At 31.7% G+C, this 16,846-nt stretch overlaps 3 protein-coding genes across 4 annotated transcripts; 1 reads left to right on the top strand and 2 right to left on the bottom strand.

Annotated features, from left to right (window-relative positions):
• Nucleotides 1-5,513: 5,513 nt before the first annotated feature.
• Nucleotides 5,514-5,985, top strand: LOC104721113 (uncharacterized). The gene has a single exon (XM_010439029.3). The coding sequence runs from the start codon at nucleotides 5,662-5,664 to the stop codon at nucleotides 5,929-5,931; it is 270 nt and encodes an 89-aa protein (XP_010437331.1). The 5' UTR covers nucleotides 5,514-5,661; the 3' UTR covers nucleotides 5,932-5,985.
• A 533-nt stretch (nucleotides 5,986-6,518) lies between these two features.
• LOC104721104 (uncharacterized) lies at nucleotides 6,519-7,707 on the bottom strand. Its single transcript, XM_010439018.3, has 2 exons — nucleotides 7,170-7,707; nucleotides 6,519-6,857 (listed from the first exon to the last, which is right to left on the bottom strand). The coding sequence occupies exons 1-2, from the start codon at nucleotides 7,373-7,375 to the stop codon at nucleotides 6,641-6,643; spliced, it is 423 nt and encodes a 140-aa protein (XP_010437320.1). The 5' UTR covers nucleotides 7,376-7,707; the 3' UTR covers nucleotides 6,519-6,640.
• Nucleotides 7,708-12,036: 4,329 nt separating this feature from the next.
• LOC104721054 (S-protein homolog 9) lies at nucleotides 12,037-13,954 on the bottom strand. Of its 2 annotated transcripts, XM_010438976.3 has the most exons (4): nucleotides 13,744-13,954; nucleotides 13,491-13,568; nucleotides 12,444-13,412; nucleotides 12,037-12,314 (listed from the first exon to the last, which is right to left on the bottom strand). In XM_010438976.3, exons 3-4 carry the CDS (start codon nucleotides 12,690-12,692, stop codon nucleotides 12,132-12,134), a joined length of 432 nt encoding a protein of 143 aa, XP_010437278.1. In that variant the 5' UTR covers nucleotides 12,693-13,412; nucleotides 13,491-13,568; nucleotides 13,744-13,954; the 3' UTR covers nucleotides 12,037-12,131. The 2 variants fall into 2 exon arrangements, 1 of the variants encoding a protein (XP_010437278.1); XR_015578276.1 differs by lacking the exon at nucleotides 12,037-12,314 and having other exon boundaries at nucleotides 12,965-13,412; nucleotides 13,491-13,594; nucleotides 13,744-13,881.
• Between the last annotated feature and the right edge of the window lie 2,892 nt (nucleotides 13,955-16,846).

Below are 16,846 nucleotides of genomic sequence, written 5' to 3'. Positions count from 1 at the left end.
AAAAACTTTAATAAAATAATAAAAACAATTGTGAACTTTTACAAAATAAATCAACAGTTCAAAAAAATCGACTGTATAACAAATCAATTAATAAAAGAATAAATCGACTTTTTAATATAAGTCAATAAAGAGAAAACATAAATCAGCAAGATTAAAATAAAAGTCGACAGTTCAAAAAATCAATCATATTGATAACTCAACTTAAAATGAAATAAGTCTACTAAGACCAAACAAATCGAAGGGAAAAAAATATGTCAACAAAAAAAACAAATAAGTCAACATCATCAAAAGTCGACTTTGTAAAAAAAATCAAACAAAAAAAAAGTCGACAATTTTAAAATAAATCGATGGAAAAATAAATAAGTCGACAAAAATTAAACTTAAGTCAACCATCCAAAATATCGACCTTATTAATAAATTAATGTAGAATGCAATAAGTCAACAATAAATAAACAAATCAACAGAAAACAAATATAAATCGATGAACAAAAAAAAATAAGTCACTTGTTAAAAAAATCGACTATGTTATAAGTCCACTAGCCATAACATAAGTCAACTGTTTTAATATATGTCGATGATGGAGATAATTAAGTCAACAGAAGTAAAAAATAAAACGATTGTTCAAAAAGTCAACATTATAATTAGATATATATATATATATTATAAATTGTTATCTTTTATTTTTAAATAAATTTAAATCTAAATAATATCAACAAAAAATTTTAAATTCTTTTATTTATTCAAAAATTTTGCATCAAAAATTGATTGATGTAATCATTATCTAAAATACAATGAATATTTTTCGTTATATTTTAAATTATTAAATAATTTACTCCGAATTTAAAAATTTTAAAAAGTAATTTATTTTTAAAGTTGATTTATTTTTAAATATAAATTAAGTTCTATTGTTTTTTAGTTAATTGTTAAAATGTATAATAATAAGGGCATTTCTGTCCATTTTCATTTCAAAATGGGTAGTTTTCAAATCACTATAATATTAAGTGTAGTTTTCAAATTTCTTTTCAAATATAGTATATTCTTCAAATTGTCCATTTTTCCCTCAAATAATTGTGTCTCTTCGTTGTTTCTCCATCTTTCAAAGATCACACCTTTAATTTTTGCATCTCTTCGTCGTACCCCCATCTTTTATCGCACCTTTTAATTTCTACATCTCTTTAACGTACCCCCATATTTTAAGAATTGCACCTATTAATTTTTGTACATTTTTGTTTCAGACCTCTATGTTTCATACATCTATGTTTCACACCTTTATATTTTACACCTCTTTTTTATTATATAAACTTTTATGGAATAAAATAAATTTTGAATTTATTGTTTTCAAAGTATTTTTAAAAGTAAAAAATAAAACAAAGAATTGTTTTATTGGAGTGTTTTTAGATTAACCTGTATCAATCTTTATATTAATGTATTTAAATGAACTTGTTAGTGTCCATTCCGAAAAATTGGTTTTGTTACCTCCTCCGTTTGTTACGTATATTAGATTATAGATTAACGAAAAATTTGGTTCTTTATGTTGTCGGTTAGATAATTTACTCAAGATAGCACTTACATTTCTTCAAGTTAAAGTAGACTAACAAAAGGACGTGAGATCAATATCTATAGCACAAAGGGGTGTAATTTTTTTAAATATTATGATGGCCATGTTTGATTTTTAATGAGAAGTTTTTTTCCATATACAATTCTAGGAACCTCTGTCTGAAATGATTTCTCTCTTTATCATGGGCTGAGACACAATTTGCTAATAATTTGCAATTATGTTTCAGGTTGATTACACCGTACGTTCTCTCGCACCGTCACTTTTGTAATCTTACAACTTGTTTGTTAGTATTATCATCGCTGGGCTTACAAAGGCTAATTTTCTTAATCAGTAGTTTAAAAAGCATCGATCTTCACTCTGCACTCCTTTGAGCTTGCATCGCAACACGTTGGTGCCCATTGTTAAGTCTGCTATATTATTCTTTTTTGTAATGTTCTCTTGCAGGACAGTACCATTCAGAAAAGCAAAAATTTAATAACGTCATCTTCTTCATCCGAAGTACGAACGGACCCATGATAACTCAGCGACGGTAACCTGGAAAAACCGAAACCGAGATACAAGAGGCATGATAACACGTAGTGATGCTAGAGATACGAATAAGCCAAACTTTTTTTAACAAACATAGTATAATTTTATATATTTTCTTATTTAACATATTTAATATTTTTAACAAACATTGTATAAATGTAATAATCTTTTTTTCTATATATAATAGCAAACCCATTTTTTAGGGTCCGCTAGGTCATATTTTTAATCCAATGGTTGAGATTAATTTTATAATTGATCTAAAGATTGTCGTTTATTGTCAAAAACTGATTAAACCAAAAGCTGTGACTTTTCATTTGCAACCTTTGTGTTCACGTTCTTTTGTGAACCATCACGTTCTTCTCCCATCTCTATGATGCCAACCTATGCAATTTTTTTCCTCTCGCATCCATTGGTTTACATATATATAGAATTCTAAACAGTGGTGTCTTATTTTCTAAAAGAGAAAAAAATTAGTTGTGGAATATTTGTGTCTGGTTTATAAATTGCTTACGTCTCCGATCATATGGTCCTATTAGTATGATAGTATCCTTTCTAAATTTGCTGGGTGGATTGAGTTTGCTTCTCCTTCACTTTGATACGCGAATTATCTTTCCAGATATTACTGATTCACAATCAATATTCTGGTGCTGTAATTAATCGTTTTTACTTTTTAATTATTTGTTTATTATGACGTTATAACTTGCGACCAAATATCGTCTCGCAATTCTCTCATCATCTTCTCATGGAACCAAGTTCATCTTGCTGCATGTGATTGTATTTAGAGATCGTCCTTCCATTTGTCGGGAAGGATTATCCTTAACCATCGCCATTTCGCCAATGTTAACTCTTTATTCACTTTGGTGATTCTTCGCTTCCATATAACAATTTTTACGGATGATCAAAATGATCACAATGAAAATTAAATATAGTTAGAATATTATGTGTTCAACCTTCTCTTTCATTACTTTACATTGATATGTGCTATCTGCACATGTATATACTCATATCCGTTAATGTGTATATTGTAGAATTGTTCAATTCGATTCATATTCACAGGAATGGAATGGTAACTATTTTATTTTGATGAATCTAATATGTTCATCATATTTGTTTTTGATGTCTAATAATTCTTATCTTCCAGAGAGAAATCACGACCTCTTTCCAACGACGCTTTAGGATTGATATGAGATGAGGAGTACACTTTGATGGAAAAATGATAGTAAAAGAAATGTCCAAAGAAGAAAAAAGGATATCAAATAGCTGGGCCACGAAACGAAGTTTAAATCCATTCTTTAAAGTTTAAACTGTATACTAATAGATTCCTAGAGTCGACACTCTCTTCACCAACTAATATAAATATAGTTTTTAGACCAATGTTTTGATAATTCTATATCTATTTGATCAACTACTGACTAACATAGTTTGATTATTAACAGTTCAATATTCGCATATTGTAGTTGTTGCATTCTAAGAAAAACAAAAAAATTCTCTCATCAACCAAAGAGAAAATATATTAATAATATGAGTAGCACAAAAAGAGTGTTTAACTAAGCAATTTACATGTTGAGGATGAATATAGGAACACCTTAACTTCTTTAAGAAAGATACCTTAACTTCTTTAAGAAAGATACTTTGCAATGGAGTGGTTTTCGATCCTCTAGAATTCGGAATTTTTTGTCTAATAATAATTAGCACACACAAAAAAAAACAAAGAAGACTAAATTAGTTGAAAACTAAAATTTGAAATACTATTTTATGCTTTCTCCGTTTTACAAAGAGTATCATTTTGACACATTTCACACAAATTAAAAAAAGTTTGAATTATACATATTTGCCCCTATTTAATAAGTAATTAAGATCAAAGTTTAATGAAAATAGCTTTGAGTTTAGGGGTAAAAAAGAAAATTTAGCATTAAAACATTCATTGAAAATGTAAAATGACATTCTTTGTAAAACAAAAAAAAATTCTCTAGAATGACACTCTTTGTGAAACGGAGAGAGTATATTAATTTTTTTATAAAACAATAAATATAAATAAATAAATAAATTAGCAACGATATCTCACTTTAAAAATTAACTTGTCTGTGCCGCGCGGATCGACTTCATAGTCAATATAATATAATTCCAGTCGACAAAAGAAAAGACAAAACACGAGATACACTGAAACAATCCCACAAAGGCACAAACAAACCAGGTGCCGAGGGAGAAAAGGGCCATTTCCAACCTGTACAATATTGAAAGTGTCAATTTCTACACATACAAACTATTGGTGCCAATTTATACATGTACTCGAATAAAATTACAATTTCATACCCAATTTTAAAAATAGTGCCGATTTCAAAGTCAACAATAGCGAATATTGGTCAGACGCTGACTCAGATGACACATGTGTAATGAGGTGGCATTATTTATCAAAACGACGCCGTTTTGGTGTTGTAATTCATTTTTTTTCAAAAATATACTACCCAGGGGATTGAACCGTGGTCCATCAAGGTTTTCAAACAAACCTTTTACCATTTGATCCCACAGACTTATTCGTAGCGAAGGGGAACTTTCATGTTTATAACTATGAACCTTACTAGAGAAATTCATTGTGCTCACCGTTCTTCCATCCTCGTTGCTTCTTCCGGTGGTTTGTTCTGTTTCTGGTGCTCAACCTGCACAAATCATCGACTTAAAGAGATTATTTTACTGAAAAAATTGTAAAAAAACATTAAAAACCTCCATGGACAGATCTGGGAGAGCACGACCAAGGCGGATCTAGATGGAGAAGAAACCATAACGGATCTAGATGGAGAAGAAACTATGGCGAAGCACGACCAAGAGCAGCCATCGACGATACCAAGGAAGAGGAGGGAGAAGGATGAAGATTCTCGTCCCGTGAGTATTTATAAACATGGAAATTACATAAAATTTTTTGAATAAGCCTGTTGGCTAATTTGGTAAAAACTATGCTCCAAGGCCTTGCTGGACCATAGTTCGAGTATAATGTTTTACTTTTTTCAAAAACGGCGTTGTTTTGATATACGATGCCACCTCCCTAGACATGTGTCATCTGAGTCAGCGTTTGACCAATATTTGCTGATTTTGACTTTGAAATCGGCACTATTTTAAAAATTGGGTATGAAATTTTAATTTTATTCGAGTACATGTATAAATTGACACCGATAATTTATACAAATAGAAATTGGCACTTTCAATATTGTACAGGTTGGAAATGGCCCTTTTCCTGGTGCCGAGGTGCGCATACATATTGGCACACTCTTTTAATTAATGAGCTACCAAATTCACAATTTTACCCCTTTATCCAGTTGCTTCTTAAAAAGGCTAAAACCGTCATTTACAATATCCAGACACTGGTAAACGTATCAAACCACCAGCCAAAGCCTCTGGTTTTTATTTTTAAAACTCCCCAACTTCACATCCAAATCCAATATTGTTGGCTTCTTCTCTCTTTACATAAACACACCAATCCACTTAACTTTCTCTAAACATCATCAAAACAAACAATTCTCTAAAACGTAAAACACACAAAAAAACGCAGGAAGTTTAATACAAAATCCTCTGAACAAAAGATGAGTTCTACTAGCATAGCATGGACGGTGGCAGTGAGCATTGGAGCCGTAGAGGCGTTAAAAGACCAACTAGGTCTTTGTCGTTGGAACTACATACTCCGGTCTGTGAATCATCATCTCCGGAACAACGTTAGATCTGTTTCTCAAGGGAAAAGGCTTTCGTCTTCTGTCTCTGTTGCGGTTATCTCCTCTGCTGAGAGTGAGAAGGCTAAGAAGGCTGAAGAATCGCTTAGAACTGTCATGTACTTGAGCTGTTGGGGTCCTAATTAAAATTTTGTATAATATATAGTTTTTATACTTCTATAAAAATTCATTGAAACATTATATATTCATATTCAATTTTGGTTTCAACATAAAACAAACATTTAAAGAAATCTAAAATAAAATCAAGATTGCAAAACTTTCAAGTCAACCAAGCTAATAAGCCAACCATTTGAAGAGAGTAACACAAAAGTTACATGTTTCAGTCATAACTGAACTTTGTAGTTTTTATCATTGTGGAATATACTCTCTCTTTAGCACACATGACACAAGTCCACAAGCTCAGCATAGTGAGACATTGCAAGTCCATGTAATTAGGATTGTGTGTAATGAAGTTAACCTAGAGGGACTGACTTGGTCCAAGAAGTGTTATCTAGTTGAGTAAGTTTAGTATCCGGAACCTGATGCAGGATCTTGACTCCATAAATTACAGTGGAAACCTCAGAATTTAAGGGGGGTGAGTTTCCCATTAGATTTACACAACAGTGAGTCTTGAATGAATGAAAGAGAAGCCAAAGATTCAAGTTATGTTCTCTACAAAACTAAAATGGATAGGCTTCAACATGTGGGGTAGTTTTCACTAACTTGCAAGACAATTATAACAAGGGCCCTTTCCATTAGTCTAAGAATTATAATCCCCCATCAACATAGATCGGCTTAGTTCAAAGATACTAACCAGATACAACACAACAAACAAAGATCAAATGTGAAATCACTACTACTCCTCTAAACTATAACATTTCTTCACAGCTTCAGTAATCTCCCAAACAACTTTCATGTCTTTAGGGAACACAACCACATCTCCTTTCCCTATCTCAAAGGTTTCATCTTTTTCCTCGTATCCGTCTACATTCACTTTCACCTTCCCTTCTACGAAAAACATCGTCTCTGTCTTCGTAAACTCCCATGGAAACTTGCTTGGAGCTCCTTCCCACCTTACACAACAAATGCACATCACAACTCAGTCTAAAATGTGATGTCTTTCTCAGTTTTTTTCGTCTATTTCGAAGAATCAATTAAGCTATCAGCTCACCAAATGTAGAGACTAACACAAATCTACATGTTCTCAGACACAATTAGACTCTAAATACAGATTCTTGCAGCAAGAAATCAAACTGTCCTGATTCCTGACCTAAATACTCAGATTAGATCAACACTAACAAGTAAGGCTATTAAAACCCTAGTTCTATATCAACGACATTGAAACAAAAGAAGCAGAGAGAGAGAGATAAGAGAAAGTTACATACTTGGGCCAAGAGGAGACGCCTAGTTGAGCAAGTTTGGAATCAGAAGCTTGACGCAAGATCTTGACTCCGTGGATATTAATAGGAAACTCAGAATCGGAGGAGATAGATAGGATTGCTTCTTTAGGGTTAAGCTTCGTGGTGATGAAGGGAACGCAAACGCAGACTGTTACGAGAAGCAGAGACAGAGTTAGAAAATGATTACCCATTTGGATTTTTTCACAGAATCTGAGTTTAGAAATTGATGTAATAGAAGCCAAAGATTCAAGCTTTTTTTTTGCAAGAGATGGTCTCTTCGAATTCGTTTAAAGTTGGTAACTTTACTAAATCTGAGAGTTGGAAACTGAAACTGGTGAATGGTGGTGAGGCAGATGGGTTGACTTTTGAGTCTATGAAGCCCTGAGAGATAAATAACCGAACCAAACTTAATTGAGATTTTGGTTGTTCGGTTCGGCTTCGGTTATTGGTTAAGAATCAAACAGCGAGATGTTAAATTTAATTTGATTTAAGTATGAGCTTCAGATTAGTTTGGTTTTTGGTTAACTGAAATATATGTTTTTTATAGATAACCGGATTTATAGCACAACTAGACTGGCTTTACCATGTGATACAAAGCTTAAAAACGGACAACCCCACATATTAAACATTTTTTTTTTGGGGCGATTGTTATTAGAAGCACTAGCAACAAGCGCAAATTTCAAGCGAAAACACATGTGGAATGGTGGAAAATAATCTAGCTTTGGCCAAGAATGATGCAAGAGAATGGTTAACCTCACAAGAATATATTCACTGCCTCTTCATCAATTGTGCTGCAGAACAATTTAAACACCCCCTCGTGGATGATGGATCAAATGTAACTTTGATGACTCGTGACAACATCCAAACCAGTGTTCTAAGCAGTACCGGTTTAAAAATAGTCAAAAAAAATTATAAACACTATTCAATTTTTGAAAAATGGACCTTAATTATGTATCAATTTTTTTTTTTTTTTGAATCTTAAAATACACTATTTTTTTTACTATTTTATGTTAATTTAATATGATTCTGATGCAAATGCACTCCTTGCACTGGGACCACGAAAGAAACCCGAGTCATCTTTTATTATTACATAATGCATTCAACACTGTAAAAGATATGATTACAAGATACAAACTTACTTGTATAGACTCTAGTAGCCTTATGAGGATAATATAGATTATAGGAGATTAAGGTAATTCAGATTCACAATCTCTGACTCCCTCTCCTCTATAATAACGTTTCTTCACATCTTCAGTTACATCCACAAAAACTTTCATGTCTTTAGGAAACACAACCAAATCCCCTGCCATTAATTCTAAGGCTTCTCCTTCTTTGTGATGCTCTTCTACCTTCACCTTCAACTTCCCCTCGACGAAGTACATCGTTTCTGTGTTCTTAAACTGCCATGGAAATTTGCGTGGAAAGCTTTCCCATCTGCTTAAGTTTGATCTCCCTGTTAGTCAGACCATATACATGTACATATGACTCAACATGACTTTAAAATCTACTTAACCCAAGGTTTGATGAATGCTTCATTTTCTTTTTTTGATAAAACAACTAATTTCTCTGTTTATCTTTTGTAGCCTTGTAGGGTTAAGTCCCACCATAGATGATAGAAGGAGATCATATCTTTAATTTCTTTATTTATTTTCTGTTTTCTAATTAAGGACTAAAACAATTGCATATGTTTAAGGCATATAATATCAATAAAAGAAAACATGTATAAATTGATACTCGATAAATAATAATTATTATAAATATATATATATATATATATAGTTATCCTCTCCGAGTTGGCCAGTGTAATAATTGACACAATTTGATAAAAAATTATATTTTTTTTTTGGTAAGAGATAAAAAATTATATAGATATATATTTTATAAAATTCTATGTAAATATGATCTCATTAATAAATACTATATAAATTAAGAATTGTATAAATATATCAAAATATGTAAGAAAAATTAGTGAAACAGGACTCTTGTGGTGTTCGTTTTTCTTGAATTTATATTAAGTCTTGTTAGTTTTTAATTTTAATAGTTTTACTACATCGAAAACCTTTGGTCTACATTTGTTAGACATGATAATGGATTTCTTACTTGTAACTGGTTCTAGAAATGTACTGATTATAATTACAGTTTTACTACATCGAAAACCTGTAACTCTAACCTGATGACTTTTTTGACAAAAGGTGGTCCTCTAAGACAATTCAAAGAAAGTTTAACTGACGGAAAACAATATATCAATAACTCTAACCTAATTATTGATAGATTTTATAGAAGAAATTTTCGTCTATAAAAATTATATTAACAATTTTTCGAGGGATGAATCTGTAAATCCGTAAAAATAAAATCAATAAAAAAAATCACAAGTTTTCTTGTTATAAGACCTAACAAAATGAATGTCAATAGATTTTTGGGACAAGATGTCAAGATGTTGTTAGAATGCTCTCATTATGAGTCTAATCATTATTTACCCTCATAGATTTAAAAGACAAGAATACCGATTCTCCACCTCTGTGGGAATTAATGGCCTAGTGCTTTATTTCTTGTTATCAGGCTAGATGAACATTAAAATGCCACACGACTCTCGACCTCTGTGGGAATATTAAGGCAATTGGTTCCGCATGTTAATTACGATGTACTTTTAACCGTTGAAAGGATAGAAACACTACTCAAAGCCTAGTTCTATATACAGTATATGGTATTGAAATGTTATAAAAGAAAAGTCAAAAGAGTATAGGAAAGAAAACCGACAAAGGCCAAGAGACAACCCCAAGTTCAGCAAGCTTAGCATCCGAAGTTTGTCTCAAGAGCTTGATTCCATGAATTTCATTAGGAACCGCAGGAGCGAATATCGAATCATGGTTAAGTTCCATTGTTGAAAACATAAAACTAAATAAAGAATTTGTTGTTGCTAGTACTGATTTTTGTGACCAATGTCGAAGGACGAGAAATTTATTGAGACTCCACTTAACACATGAAAATTTATGTGAAATTTGATGTTGCCGTTATCAGATATTGATAGAAAAAAAGTTATCTCCCTATTATTAATTCGCATGTACAAAGTAACTTTTTGGTGTAAGATTTATTATTTGTATTTTGTAATATCCAAAAAACATACTTAAAATAATTCTAAAACAAATTAGTTTCCACAATTAAATTATACTATATGCTTTTAACTTGCTTAAAAAATGTTGCGGATCAAATTATGGAGCGGGTTAGCGTTTACATAATAAGATTATGTATTAGTGTTTACATAATAAGATTATGTATAATAAAATACACAAAATATTTTAGTCTGATATCAAATGAGGTAAAAGAGGTGTTAGTGCATGCATGTATTACGCCAATCCTATCTGGTATCAAACACAAAACCTACAATCCATCTAAAATTATAGAATCTAAATGTTGAACAAAACATATTAAAATAAATACAGAAATACAACATACAATTTTCTAATAAAAAATATACATTTTTCGGAAAAATTATTCAAAAAATTGTAAGATTATATCGTTTATCAACTTTGTTAAATATGTAAAGTAAATAGATGATAAATTTCTAAAATGTGTATGAGTCCTATACTTAAACTATGTATATATATTATAAAAAAGACACGAGTAGTTTATTCAACCCAAACTGATATTTTATTTTAATGTATATCAGTCCAACCCATTTTCACTCATGTTTAGTAGGAGCTCTTGAGCGAGTATATAAGCACATCGTTGAGAGTGTATTAAAACTAACCGTAAGATGATAGCAATCACACACTTGAGGTATAGATAAGATGATATCAATCACACACCAAAATGATAGCAATCACAGACACTGAAGGACAGTTATATCACCGTTGTAAGGACCCTACACCAGCCAGAATGACTCAAACCCTCTTTTACTTGGAGTTTCTTTCAAGATTGGCAGGTAATATTTCTCTCCCTTCAACATGGATGATGGATACCCAATGGTCCACGTCTATTGTGGGGAGCTCTAACCACCTTCCACCAACAGGTCTAATTAATCCTCTTCAAACCTTCTTATATCAAGTATTAGATTTGACCTCACCACTTCCGATCGGAGTCTTCGAAAAAGGTCCTGTAATATAATTCTTCATATGCTTTAAAAAATGGCAGTAGTTACTGAATATGCTTCATATTCTTCATATGCTTCATATTCTTCATATATATGGTTTAAAAATGGACCATGGTTGCGATAAATTAGAGCCGAGTCTATTGCTACTGAGAAATAAGAGAACTCCATTAAGGAAAAAATCAACATGGGTCCAAATTCATCCGATTGGGTTCGTAATTGGCCTAAGTACATGCCCTTCTCATTTCCATGATTTACGTTGCACTTTGTACTTATCTTCTTCGTATAGGTCATTGCCAAGCTCATCGGATTATTGGGGCGTGGACCAATTTCTCAGGTTTTACGGTTTATTTGATACATTTTGGTTTAACTCGGGTTATTTGTCCTTCTCCAACAAGTTTGTAGCGAAATTAAGAATTTTTGAAAGGCAAATGTGATTGAACACAAAGCAATGAAGTTTAATTAACCTCACTAAATTTTATTTGGACAAAATTGTCTCTAAATAATGATTGAGTAATTTGTATATGATATCTTATATGGGAAGAAATTTTCATTATAATTCATGTATATAATATCTCTCAACTTTAGTAATAATAATAGAGAGTTGAGTTCTTAACCATTAATATATTAGCAATTGAAAAATATGTTACACAGAAAATATGATATAATTTGTTTAAAATAATTTATTGTATTTGTATAAACTGTTGTTTTATTATTTCAATAGACCACAATTTGTAACTTCGGGGTTTAGAAAATAGTCTAGTAGGGGTCAAATCCATATTATTGCGTATTTTTTTTAAAAGAGCAATACTATTTTTTTTAGTTTTAAAAAGAAAGATAAAATTAAAGTAATATCTATGTCATACTCTATCCCATTTATACATAAACTTAAAAGTTCCAGCTGCATTTTTTCGTACATATATTCCATCTTCTTGCGCTTTCCAGAAACATATGTTAGGCTTCCTACCCCCACATATATTATGTATAAAACTTTCTTTCCCAATAAATGCGTTAAACTTTACATGTTGCACATAATCAGGTCCCTACAAATATATGATAACAAAAAAAGTATTTCATATAAGTAACTTAAACATAAAACGATAAAATATTGTAGAAACATTACACACCGGAAGATTGTGAAAGAAATAAAGGTAAACTTTGAAACTAATTACCTTCCATAAGTTGCACCATATCAAAGTTTTTGGGTAAACTGTAAATTTTAGTTTCCATTCAGTATTAGAGGAAAGAAACACAACTCTGGTCGCTTGACTTTTGCCGTATCTGCAATTGATCATAAGTATTTTGTTACCTGCAAGATGATTCGAAATTTCAATATTAAATTTTCTAAATATAAGAATAGAGTCTATTTTTTGGATGGAGATGAAAATTAAGAAGAGGAGACATGTTAGAATTTTCCCCATTTTTGTTATTTTATTTTATTCTCCTTACATGAATATGTGTATATATATACATTTTTAACATACACATGTATATCACTACAAGAAAATCTTTCCAAAGCCACAAAATTTTTAGTATCTATCTCTCATATTCCGTGGCTATTTGGGCTATAGCCTGGGAAAGCCACAAAAAAATTTAGTGTCTATGAGCTTGTAGCTATTTTTTTCTTAGCTATTTGTGGCCTTGTTGCCACAAACTAACCACGACAAAAAAATTGTGGATATTAGCCACAAAATTACACGACCAAATTTGTAACTTTTATAGCTATGAATTTGCAACAAATATATGGACCAAATATATCGTAGCCTGTTGCCACTTTTATGTTGTGGTTTTTCATGGCTATTCCCCCAAAAAAAAAACAAATTATATCAAATAAATTAATTAAAAGGATATTTGTTTGTTAAATAATTAAAGCTCTTGTTTGGCGATTGATTGATCGGCGGCCAAGTTCCAGCAATAGCAATTGATAAGGCGAGGACCTCAGGGAAAAACGCTGCAGAGAACATGATTTGCGCCGCGTCCTCTATCCCTCTTTCGATTGTGTTTGTTTCTTCTCTTTTTATCTTCAATCCTCTCACTACATGTTAAAGATCCCTAAATCTCTTTCCTTTGAAGTTCTCTCCCTCATCACCTCTTCAAGAAAACGAAGATAACATCTTAGACACACGTATTTGGAGATAGATCTGAGACAGAAACCATTTATTAGAAAAAGCAAAAACAAAACCTCCACAAATTTCCTAAAAATATTAAGTATATCTAACCTCAAAAACGAAGACAACTATGATGAATCAAGGATGATGTCACGGTTTTGCTCATTATCCCAAGCATCTATGAGTAGACTGAGAAGATTAAACTCATAGTCAACCTTATATTCAGAGAAAGAGATCGAAATTCAGAGATTAAGGACCATTGTGAGATGGAGAACTAACGGTGACGGTGAGAAACCTACGGGATTAGAGGATGAAAAAGAGATTAAGGAACAACCAAGAAATTAAAAATGAACTGTGGCCAAACCTTTGGGACTCCTCGAGAGAGTGATATCGGCGAAGTAAAGAAAACATCGAAAAATGGGTGAAGTGAAGAGAAAGTAACATAAGAGAGAAAATTTAGGGTTCTCTGTATATTTTTAATTGCCACAAAATTTTTGACGCTATTTGTGGCTATGGGTAGAATTTTGGGCTCATATTTGGATCTAACCATAACAATTTATTTATTTTCACAGCCCATAAACCGGGAACCTAAAAAATTCGACTTTCACTTAGGCAACAATTAAACTCATGGCAATCCATTGTGTAAGAAAAATATAAAAGTTTAATTGTTAATATTTGGGTTTGGATATAAATATATATTGATTAGATCTTTGGTTTATTTTTTACAATTTAGAAACAACTTAGTATGATTTAATTTATGAGATAATAAATATGTTATAATTTCGTTAAAAAATGCATTATTGTGATGTTTAGTTAGAATAATCACAATGTGTTGGAATTTTTATGAAATAACTACAAATTGTTGGAAACATAATATATGGATTAGCCAAGAGAAACTTATGACTGACTGTAGCAAAATAGCCACATATTTATTTCTTGCTAATTTATGGCTAATTAGCTATAAATAGACAGAAAATAAAAATTGTGGCTAGATAGACACAAATTTGCTACAACACAGCTACAAATGAGCCACAACGTCATTTTTTGTCTGGTTTGTGGCTAATATGTAATGGCTACATAAGTTTTATGGCTGATTTGTGGCTTTGGAGATTTTTTCTTGTAGTGAATTATATGTACGATATAATTAAGCATAAGTAACAGCATATTTGTTAATATTTTCCGATTCCTTCATTGATTGTTTTCTTCAATACTCTTTATGTTTTATATTTTATATATCAGTTTCTTCTCTCTACCATAAACATATTAACTATTAAAGATAGTTATAAAATGTATTAATGAGAGTAAAATTTGAATTTCAGTTATTTATTTAAATATTTGTAAAAAAAGTCTTAACTGACACATCAACACTACCATAAAATTAACTAAATAATATATTAAGAATAATTCTATAAAAATGATAACTTTCATGAGTTTACTTACAAAAATTCAAAATAAATGTAACATCCACGAACCAAGAGTATTCTTGGGGATGTGGTGTTGATCGACACCAACATCTGCGGTTTGACCGATTTTGGTTTTAGAGCGTCGGTTTGATGTGGTTCCTAATATTAACCACTTTTCATCCTTCCAAAGAGTGAGAATAGTTCCTAAGAGATTTTGTGAAGAATCCTTGCTGTTCTTGAGAGATCTTTCTTGCTGAGTGGAGATCTAAGGCTAATGACGTTGTAGAAGCTTGCTATGAGGTTGTTTTCATGGGTTTAGGGTCAGAATCTTCTTGTTAGAAAGGTGAGCTCATGACCATGGCTGATCTAAGCTTGAGATTCTCTATTTTTTGTTTCTATGAACTGGGTGATTGATTCCCTTGAATATTTGTGTGATTTTGTATCTTTGTGGCTTGGATTCGCTCATGTGAATGCCTTGGTCGAGTGGGAGGCATTTTGGGAAGGAGATTTACGCTGGAGATCGCAGGAAAACGATGCTTGGCATCAGTGTCGATCGACACCAAATGCGAGGATGGCGCAAGGGTTCTAATGAGTGTCGGTCGACATTATGTGGAGGTTTTGGTTGACACCAGCCTTCACCAGGTGGCTAGTGTCGATTGACACCAGGAACCAGGAGGGTGTCAGTCGACACCATGTTGCCAGTGTCAATCGACACCAACCTTCACCAGGTGGCTAGTGTCGGTCGACACTAATCTTCAGCAGCGGCTGATACTTGCTTTTCCTGATTTGATTGTGTTGTTTGTTGTTTTTTAAACATTGGATTCTTAATTGCTTATGTGTATAGCCCAATATATGGGAGGATTGCCTAACTGAGTATTTGTGATAATACTCATGCGTCTTAATTGTTGTTTGTGATGCAGGTAAAGACAAAGTGTGATCGTAGAATCAATAAAGAGGAGGATGTTCTAGTGTCTCGTTGATGTGTTGTCTGGCTTCTGTTACGTTGCTAGAGTTGGGTCATTAGGATGTTGCTAGGTTGTTGGTTTAATGCTTATTGACATTTTTAAATAATTTATTATTGGTTTATGTAGGGTTGATAATTGGTTTAATTATTTATTTAATTTATTGGATTTATTTGTTGGATAATTGTTGGTTTGATGTTGTTGGTTATTTCCATTGTTGTATTGATTGTAGATAGGATGTTAGTGAGTATGGGATCACTGGTTTAATATTATACTCCCTCCGATCGTGAATATCTGTCGTTTTAGAAATTTCACACAAATTAAGAAGATTTGTGTAAAGACTATTGTAACCTCCCGTTTTGTTTTTTCATATTCACTGTAATAAATATAAATAGTGTCTAATCATTATTTAGTCAAATATTGCTGCTGATCCCAATCTTCTTTATTCTTAATAATTTAATAAGTGCACAAGTTCGCATGCAGCCATGGAAATGTATTTATATACGTAGTTATTGTTTGTAGTCAAAATTATGTGTTTTTGATATGCAAATGAAGTAATACACGTAACAAAGAAGATTTTGTTGTTAAAATTCTTCTAAAAATTTGAAAATGGAGCCAAAACAAAAATTAAAATTAGTATTGGAGCCAAATCTGAAACTAGTGATCACTAATGATGCTTGTATATATATATCTGTAAAACGAAAGGACATGAATCACAATTTCATTCATCATGAATTCTACTTTAGATCTGAATCTTCATTGTCATACACGTAGAAAAACACATAAATATTAAATATAGTCAATTGTTAGCATTATCTAGAGTCACTCATTGAACAACACATAGAATTCTAAACTTATTGACTAAAAATAATAGAAGGGTAAATAAGTCATTTTAGAGTGATAGTTACATGGATAAGTGAGAACGTCAGATATTTTGACAAAAAAAAAATCTAAAACGACAGATATTCACGATCGGAGGGAGTACTAAAAACAAAAAAAAAATAGGTTGGACGTCTCAATAAATAAGTTAAGATTACTAAAAGATCCAAATGTAATGCATATGCATCTCACATTCTACAAGGACGATAAGGTGCATAATGAT

This window comes from Camelina sativa, chromosome 2 (assembly GCF_030686135.1).
Source record: "Camelina sativa cultivar CO46 ecotype springtype chromosome 2, ASM3068613v1".
NCBI lineage: Eukaryota > Viridiplantae > Streptophyta > Magnoliopsida > Brassicales > Brassicaceae > Camelina > Camelina sativa.
This window is presented reverse-complemented; position numbering and strand designations above follow the sequence as displayed.

Bases quoted from the DNA above. Each gene is read 5' to 3' on its own strand.
- LOC104721104 (XM_010439018.3), bottom strand. From the start codon at position 7,375: ATGGGTAATCATTTTCTAACTCTGTCTCTGCTTCTCGTAACAGTCTGC. The intron at 6,858-7,169 runs GTATGTAACTTT...TTGTTGTGTAAG, and splicing joins GGCGTCTCCTCTTGGCCCAA to GTGGGAAGGAGCTCCAAGCA.
- LOC104721054 (XM_010438976.3), bottom strand. From the start codon at position 12,692: ATGGGGAAAATTCTAACATGTCTCCTCTTCTTAATTTTCATCTCCATC. The intron at 12,315-12,443 runs GTAATTAGTTTC...ATATATTTGTAG, and splicing joins TATGGTGCAACTTATGGAAG to GGACCTGATTATGTGCAACA.
- LOC104721113 (XM_010439029.3), top strand. From the start codon at position 5,662: ATGAGTTCTACTAGCATAGCATGGACGGTGGCAGTGAGCATTGGAGCC.